Source organism: Equus asinus, chromosome 6 (genome assembly GCF_041296235.1).
Source record: "Equus asinus isolate D_3611 breed Donkey chromosome 6, EquAss-T2T_v2, whole genome shotgun sequence".
Lineage (NCBI taxonomy): Eukaryota > Metazoa > Chordata > Mammalia > Perissodactyla > Equidae > Equus > Equus asinus.
The window spans coordinates 75,958,691-75,967,631 of record NC_091795.1 but is presented as its reverse complement, the minus strand read 5'-3'; the positions used below and the strand labels follow the sequence as shown (position 1 = coordinate 75,967,631).

Sequence of the window (8,941 nt, the reverse complement as noted above, 5' to 3'; positions counted from 1 at the left end):
TAATTAATTTATGGCAGCAAAGCAAACTTCCTTGTGGACTCCAGCAAACAAAAGGGTTTCAAGGTGCTTTAACACTACTTCCTTAAAATTCCCAGTTTCATTACCCACTTCCCAATTACCTTTATAATCCTAAATAACACTCAAACCCAGCCAACTAGACTACATCAAATTAAGAGAGGACTGGGATGGTAGAAAGTTACAACCATTTATTGCAGTTTAAATTACCAGCCAATAAGATGAACTACAAGTGAACTACACCATCTAGGGACAGGGGACAGCAAACTACAGCCTGTCAGCCAAACCCAGCTCACCATCTTATTGTACAAATAAAGTCTGAGTGAAACACAGCCACATGCTCATTTACATATTGTCTAGGGCTGCTTTTGTGCTACAATGGCAATTGTACAATGGCAAAGTTACAGCCTATTCAATGGTGAATAGTTGGGATAGAGACCATATGTCCCGCAAAATCCAAAATATTTACCATCTAGTCCTTTACACAAAACATTTACCAACCTCTAGTCTAGGATAATGGACTATTTGCTACCAAAGAAAAATTTGAGGTCTACAACAATAACCATTAACTTTAGGACACCTACCATCCATATTGTAATATCTAAATATAAACACTGGAATATCTGAATAGTCCTTTATCTTGCTCTGTATGAAGATCTGTTACCCACCCAAGACATAGAGCCTTTTTACCTGCTCACTAAGTTAATGTGTAATATAAATTTCTCAAAGACTTACTAGCAGAATAGTGAATAACCCATGAATATACTGCTCTGTGCAAGCTAAGGTTAAAAAAAAAGCTGCTGCAAATAACTCAAAAGTATTTAATAAAGAAGAAACTGTAGAGAACTACATAGTAATTTCCTTTACATTTTAGATTTCAAATACAAAACACTTCTAAAGGCACTTAAAGCAGGAAAGCTTAAGTTGAACAATTTAGATAATATTAACTGCATTAAATAACGCAAATTAATTTCTCTTCTGTATTAAAAAAAACTTTCATTTTCATGTCTGTAGAGTTGAAATCAAAAGACAGTACCTATCATCTAATTCAATCATGTATCTTTTTAACATAAGTGACAACAGAATCTCTAAAGTTACAACATTAAAGTACTTTGAAACTAGAAAGTGCTTAAGAGATCACCTCCATATTTTACAGATAGGAGAAAGTTTCAAACCAACACGAAATATTTATAGTGAGAGAACTAATTAGTGCCAGAGGCAAAATTAAAACCCAACACTCAACTATCAGTTTGGAACTCTTTCTACTTTAGGACTGAGTATGAAAGATATGCTCAAGTTCTAGGAAAAGGTGGAGTGATACTGAAATCTAGAGTTTTAAATGTACAGTAAACATACTCAGAGTTACAGCCCATTCAACCTTAGCAACCCTCATGTGTTTTTTATTAATCAATCAACTATAAAATTACAGAAGAAACAAAATAATTCATTGTAAAGCCACTCTTATTAGAATGATCAAAAGAACAACCAATTATTTGTTTAACAAACTGTCAAAGATTAGAAAAAATAAAAATCAACAGAGAAGGGGCAGTATGATGGGTACTCATAGATCACTAATTTGGTACAATCTTTCTGAAGGGTAATTTGGCCATATTTTAAAGAGCCTAAAAAGTTTTCAGCATCTAAACCAATGATCCCATTCTCATGAATATATCCTAAAGAACTAGTCTAATAGAGAGTTCAAATTTCACATACAATTATGTCCATCCCACTATTATTTATAATTGTGAAATATTAGAAACAATCTAATATCCAGAGAGAGAACTGGTTCAATTATGCTATATTCACACAGCAGAATATTAGGCAGCCATTTAAAAAAAAATCACATTTTCAAAGACATGGGGAAGTAATTATGATACGATGTTAAGTTATAAAAAGTAGGGAATACAACTATATGGTCGGTATAATCTCAATTTTGTTATTATGCACACACACAAACACATATACACACTCATACATATAAACAGCATAGACAAAGACTGAAAGGAAATACAAAAAGTATTAACAGTGTTAATATAGTATAATGAGATTGTGGATAATTTTTTTCTCTTCTTTATATTTTTCAGTATTTTCTATAATAATCATATATTAGTTTTTTACTCAGAAAACATTAAAAATTCACTCTGTAGTCAATTTTGAAACTTTTATAGTCTTTATAATAAATAAGGAATAAATATTTATAGTATTCAAAAGTATATCTAAATAATGGAAAATAAATCACTAATATGTAAGAGTATAATATCCACACATGTGGGTAATTTTGAATCCAAAAGATAACATTAGTTTATCTCAATTCTTGAGTATAGAAAGTTGATATTTAGTAAATAAGAAATGCAAATCTGTAAATAAAATTGGTGCAAGGCATCTAAAAATTGTGCTATTCTGCCATAACACTGAAGACACAAATGCTCTCCAATGTAATGTAGATACCCAGTGTGAGATTAAAATAGTTATAATCTAGTACATGCATGGTGGCCAATAATTAACTAATTGAATTACTTTTTTTTCCCCAAAGTGACTACAATTGGTCTATGCTAAAGAAAGAAATACAACACCATACCATTATTTTAGTTGGAAGAGCCGCACCAAAAGTGATAACAAAAAAAAATTGTAGAACTACAAGAAAATCTAGTGGTTTTTTGTTTGTTGTTGTTGTTGTTGTTATTGTTAATGATTTCTTGCTAAAAATTCAAGTAAGAGAATCAAATTACTTAAAGCACTAAAAAAGCATAAGAGCAGTATATGGTCTGCAATGATGTGAAAACACTAAGAACACTCTTCAATGTTTCCTCATTTGCAGACTACTGCCTTCAAACACCATCTCTAAAGTAAAGGACTACATCTATGTTCTTTTACCAATCTTGAATTTATATTCTATTACAATATAGTAATGACACAAAGTGATGTCACACACAAAAAAGCAAACTGTATGTAATTTTAAAAACTAACTTTAAAATACAATTCTAATATCTGTGATAAAAAAATCACATAAGTAAAATATAAAAATACATCCTAACATATTTTTAAATAAAAGTTGAAGTTTACCACTTTTAACATAAAATTCTGAAATGGAATTGATAAAAAACAATTTTCATATATACCACAGAGCAATAAGTTTAAATCAGACTATTTTGAGTTGTGTAGCCCTTTATTAGCAACTAAAATAGAAGGTATCTGTTGTACAACATGGGTAGTAATTGACTGTAACTGGAGATTTATTATATTCTAATACAGATCATTTATAAATGCAATTTCTTTATTAAAAAGCTTCCACCCTTTTTTGTTTGTTTGTGTACAATTTGCAAAACTATTCTGAAAGCGGAATATATGTGCACAAGTCTGCAAAGAGTGCAAATTTAGGATATGGTAAATGCTTTACAAGTTACTTTCAAAAAACTGTCTGCCACAACTAGGCCTTTACATTGCCATCTTTTTTGATCAATATATTTTTATGCCAGCCTTCCTTCCACTGCCCTAAACTATAAAGCATTTTTTAATGAGTTGAAATTAAGGAAGGACTACACCTACTAGAAAAGAAGAGAAGAAAGTTCTATTAGTTTGAGGTTTCAGAATCCCCCCAAACCAGGACCAGTATCTTGGTAAGGGCTAGGCTGGGACCCCGGACAGAGTATGAGTATGTGCAGGTGGCATCCCTGAGGATTCAGAGCTTCAGTGGACTGTGAGTGCTCCAGCTGCATAACTCACTGAACTGTCTTGCCAGTTTCTACACTGGCTTGACTGGGCATAATTCAAAAAGGAAAAGCTCATATTCATTCCATTCTTCTGGAGCTCTGTGATAGCCTAGAAAAAGAAAAATTAGGTTATGACAGATATCATATCAAACAGTGAGCATTCTTTGAATGTGTTGGCGGCTTAATTTTGTGCACATCACAGCTGAAGCCAAGATCTCTCTTTCACTCTACTCTTCAATTGTTCCTTGAATTTTGCATCACCTTATATTAAACAGGAAAAAAGAGAGAATTCCTTATTTCATTCTCTCAAAGAACTGCTCCTAATCCAGCTTCTTGATAAATATCAGTCATCTTCCACTCTACCTCTCCTTCTATTTAATAAGGCCACTTTAAAAAAAAAAAACAAAACAGTAACAACACAGTATCTTCATCTCTATTCTCTAAACCAAATCATGGCCACTTCTGTCTTGAAATGTTGGAGTCTTCTCTTTGTCCGACTTTCACCAAATTTGAAATGTACATAAATTCAGTTCCAGATCTAAGAAGTATACTGAGATTTTTACTTTAATTGTAGATTGGCTCACCATTCATTTTATTAAAATTTTATTTGATCCAATTCAGACTTCAGGAAATTAGTATAGCTATTCTAGTTTAAATTTCAGAAATTAGTTTTAAGCCCTTAAAAGACTTTTCTTCCAACCAATCAATACCAGTTAAGAGAAAACTCTTCCTAGAAAGCCACAACGGTATCTTTCAAATCACATCAAAGTCACACTGGACTTCAAGTTCTTACCCTATACTACTCTAGACTACGTTATCTTCTCCATCACTTCTCTGCCTTTCCAAACAATAAGCCCATTATTACCTCCTCCTCCTAGTCCTAAGTATATATTTTCTTCTTTCTTAAAGAGTCTTATACTCTCTTTCAGAAAACCCATACTGTTTTATTTATTGGCAAAAAATTAATGTTATTATCTCTTTTGAAAATCCAGGTAACCAAAACTTCTGCCTCTTACCATTCTTTAAATAAAATATTTAATTTATTTAATTTAAATAAAATAAAATATTATTGCTTTTGTTGTAAAGAGGAAAACACATACATGTCATCTGTGTTGCTTTACTAAATTATGAATATCTAAAGTTCAAGAGGAGAATCTTCCATTAATTTTTTATAGTGTCTAGAACACTAAATAAAAGAAAAAATTTAATAAAACCATATCTCTTGAAAGGTTACTTTGGTTTATATTTGTAAAGAACATATTGGAATTGGTTGAGAGTCAAGAGAAAAAATGGGTTTCTATCCTAAATAACTTTCTATATTTAAAAGAAAGTATTGGCCTGTCTTTCAGTGATAAATAACTTTATTCAAATAACCAAAACAATGCAAATCAAAGTTATCCGAAAGTACTAGAAAGAAAATTGACTATATTTACCTAAAACCAATGCTAATAAGGTATCACAGATGATAATTAAGATATTTCGAAACATCACAGGATCAAATGTTAAAAATCAAGGCTTCCTAAGGATACTCACATTTAATAACACCCCAATGGGATGTCTTCCACATATAGTATTATGATATTTCTTCAAGTAATTGCTAAAAGATACAGGGTCTAATTGTTCTATAATACTCATACCCTAAAAAAAAGAAGAAGAGAAAAAGAAAATGAAAGAAAATAAAGGACACAATTTATTATTTCCTAATTACATTTTAAAAACTGTTACTTAGAGCTAAACACCATAATTTTTCAAATAAGGAGAAGTAAAGAAAATACTTTAAATAAACCTTATGAAATATCAAACTCATTCATCAAAGGTAATCTCATTACAGTCAACTCTCAATAACATAAATACTGTATTAACTGAAACTTCTAATCCCAGCTTAGTTTCTCTGACCTCCCAGTATGTTTCTACACCACCTTCACCAGTTGTCACTTAGCTCACAATGCTTGAATACTTCACAATTTGTTATTTTTCTTATATAAATATACTGACAAAAGTAAACTCATTGTGAAAACTTTCATATGAAATCTAAAATTAAAATTGCTGTATGGCTGTGTTTCCCTATAGCCATTATATTTCTCCTACCACTGGCATAAATAATCAAGAGTTGATTGTAATTTAAATATTTCCATAACATATACTTAAAAATCAACAGTGTGCAAGGCACTTTGAATGATCAGTAATTATCTAGGTAATGCGATTAAAAGAAAGATACCACAAACTAAGAAAAACATTAACATTTTTCATTTAAAGCTCATAAAAGATTGATAAAAGCTCAAGCAAAATAGGTCTTTTATGAACAACTTTAAAAAAGAAAAGCTTTTCATCTCTTTATACTTTAAACTAGAATGCTTTATTTTCAAGATTTTAATTCAGAATCAAAATTTTTAGACTACTATTAAAACAACCACTATGACTTGGACACTTGTTTATAGTAAATTCTGTACTCTGCAAATGCATTCAAATACTGTGATCATACTACATTAATATATAGAGCAATTCTAACTCATGTGAATAAGGCCAACAAATCAATGATTCTAACTCATTCATTTACCAATTACCTTACGTCGTTCTCTTGTTCAGGTAAAATACTTTATATTTGTGTTCAATAAACTGGTTAATATCCTCTGGGAGAAATGTAAATGGTGGTTTAACTAGGGAATTACTTGATATATTTTGTGCTGTTTTTTAAATTATATTTCAACATGTTTTAACAAAACAAGCACAATGTAAAAGCACCTGGAGTAATCAGATGAACATTCAACTGAAAAATCTGATCAGTAGACAACATACAAATATTGCAGTGGCAGCATCAAATTTTATAAAGAACCTTTTTCAGAATATTCAAGTCCTTCATAAACATTATTACATTTTTCTACAAAATATGTGAAAGCTAGGCATATGCATGTATAATCAACTTTCCATTGCTTGCATATCAATTAGCCACCCTCAGATTTATCCACAACCAGTGTTTAATGCTAAGCTAGGTTTTCCCTGCAAACTAAGAGGATTTTAGGTAGGACAACAATCTCCACTGACAATTGGTATAAGCTCAGAGAAATATGAACTAACTTAAAGTTAAACCTAACATAAACAATTAATATCATAATTCTGGTACAAAGAAAACCATACAATATATTTCTAAAACAAGTAGTAATGCAGAGATAGCGTTAGAAATATCTTTCATAATATGGATAATCAAGATATAACTCCCTAAAGATGAAGAAACTGAGGCACAAAAACGGTTAAAAGCTTGCTGCTAAATTTCTAATCCTAGGCCCTTTCTCACTGACTACTCTGCTTCACATAGTATAACAAGAGATGTACTAACAATTCTTTAAATACTCTCACATTGCTACAGTCGGTTACATACATACATACACGTTGTAAGAGAACTTTTAATGCTCCTAGATGAAGTCTAGCACAGCTTACCTTAAATAGAATTCCACTCATTAACAAATTATGTGACACTGAGGTTCCAATGTACATTTTAATACTAAAATCTCAAAGCACATTCTCAACAAACATCACAGTTACAGTGAAATAAGGAATTCAAAGAGAAGAAAACTAATGATCATATTTATAGAAGACAAAGAATTCAAAGTAACTGGCCAAGAAATTTCATATAGAAAGATATAAAGTTATAAATGTAAAAACACTACTAAATAAAGTGTTCGAAATGAAGATATAATGGTTAAATTACAACAGGGAAAATAAAAAATTGAGATGATAGAAGTTAAGGGATTAAATTTTAATTTTTAATTCTCTAAAGTGTGTTATATACCTACTAGGGCAAGAATCAATTACATTACACTCAATTCTCTGACAAATATGATAGTTAAGAGGTATGCCTTTTTATAAAGGAGGGACAGAGAGGAAAAATTAAGGCTTTTCTTATGAGAAAATCTCTTCAATCAGAAAATTCATGAAGTATGCAAACAACAGTAATAATGATAATAAAACTGTGAAATGAGGGGCCGGCCCCATGGCCAAGTGGTTAGGTTCTTGCGCTCCGCTTCAGTGGCCCAGGGTTTTGCCAGTTTGAATCCTGGGCGTGGACATGACACTGCTCATTAGGCCATGCTGAGGTGGCATCCCACATGCCACAACTAGAAGGACCCACAACTAAAAAATATACAACTATGTACCGGGGGGCTTTGGGAAGAAAAAGGAAAAATAAAATCTTTAAAGAGACCTTTAAAAAAAAAATTGTGAAATGGGACATCCATTAACTAATATAGAACACTGGCAAATATGCTTTTGTATATATTTATATTTTGATGCTACCAATTTTGAAATTACTATTACCAAAATTCCAAGAAGATGAAGACTCTGGTTTGATACTATTGTCAAAGTTTCAAGAAGATGAAAAATAAAGTGCTTCTCAAATATGCCTAATTAACTTTTCTATTCCTTGAAATACTGGAAGATATGATCAGTGAATCTGAAGCTCAGGGGATGGAAAGCATGCCTGGGGTCTAGTACATTGAGAATTTGTTCACATGAACTTACTCTAATATGAAGCAGTGAAGTGGGTCACTACCTGCTCAGCACTAAGAGCAGACATTACAGACACTGAAAGCCTATCCATCAGGATTTGGGTTTCTGAGGAATTTGGCAGCTTCAACAAGAAATCCTCAGATTGGAAGCTAACTCCCTACCTTAAGGGGGACAAGGGCAGAGGAAATCTCTACCATAGTGCTGACTCTCCAAGTAATGGGTAAAAACTTGTAATGTCAAATCCCAAGAGGCAATCCCAAAATGAGTAGGCAGCTTTAACTGACAGATCTGCAAACTCAAGACTCGGATAAGATAACAAAGATCTTCCCATTTAAAAATGTTCATCTATATATAAAATATTTAATTGAAATTTTATTTCATTTTAAATTCTATCACCCAGAAATAATCTCCCTCTAAAGTAATGAAAAAGTAGCAAAACTTTTTTACAGGCCTTTAAGAAATAATAACTAGAATCGTGTCTTTTAATTATGAATTCATAATTAATCGCCATATTATCAAATCATTAGGACTGTGGCCTCATTTTTTTAAGTAAGGATATGTATTTATGTTGGAGAGATAGGTACACAGTTAGGGAGGTGAGGTTGGAAAAGAAAATATTCTGGTTTCTTTAAGAGGCATCTAGATAAAATCTTATAATGAAAGAAATTTTATGGAAAAAAAATCACCCAAAAGATAGCAGTGCTAAGAAGCAA

At 31.5% G+C, this 8,941-nt stretch overlaps 1 protein-coding gene across 2 annotated transcripts in view; it reads right to left on the bottom strand.

Annotated features, from left to right (window-relative positions):
• Nucleotides 1-1,387: 1,387 nt before the first annotated feature.
• The window catches only part of MEMO1 (mediator of cell motility 1), a 121,250-nt gene continuing 113,696 nt past the window's right edge, over nt 1,388-8,941 (bottom strand). For both annotated transcript variants that reach the window (XM_044772208.2, XM_044772209.2), the window contains exons 9-10: nt 5,259-5,363; nt 1,388-3,834 (exon numbers count right to left, since the gene is read on the bottom strand). In XM_044772208.2, coding sequence (XP_044628143.1) covers nt 3,703-3,834; nt 5,259-5,363 — 237 coding nt within the window. In that variant the 3' untranslated portion in view covers nt 1,388-3,702. The remainder of the gene's footprint in view (nt 3,835-5,258; nt 5,364-8,941) is intronic.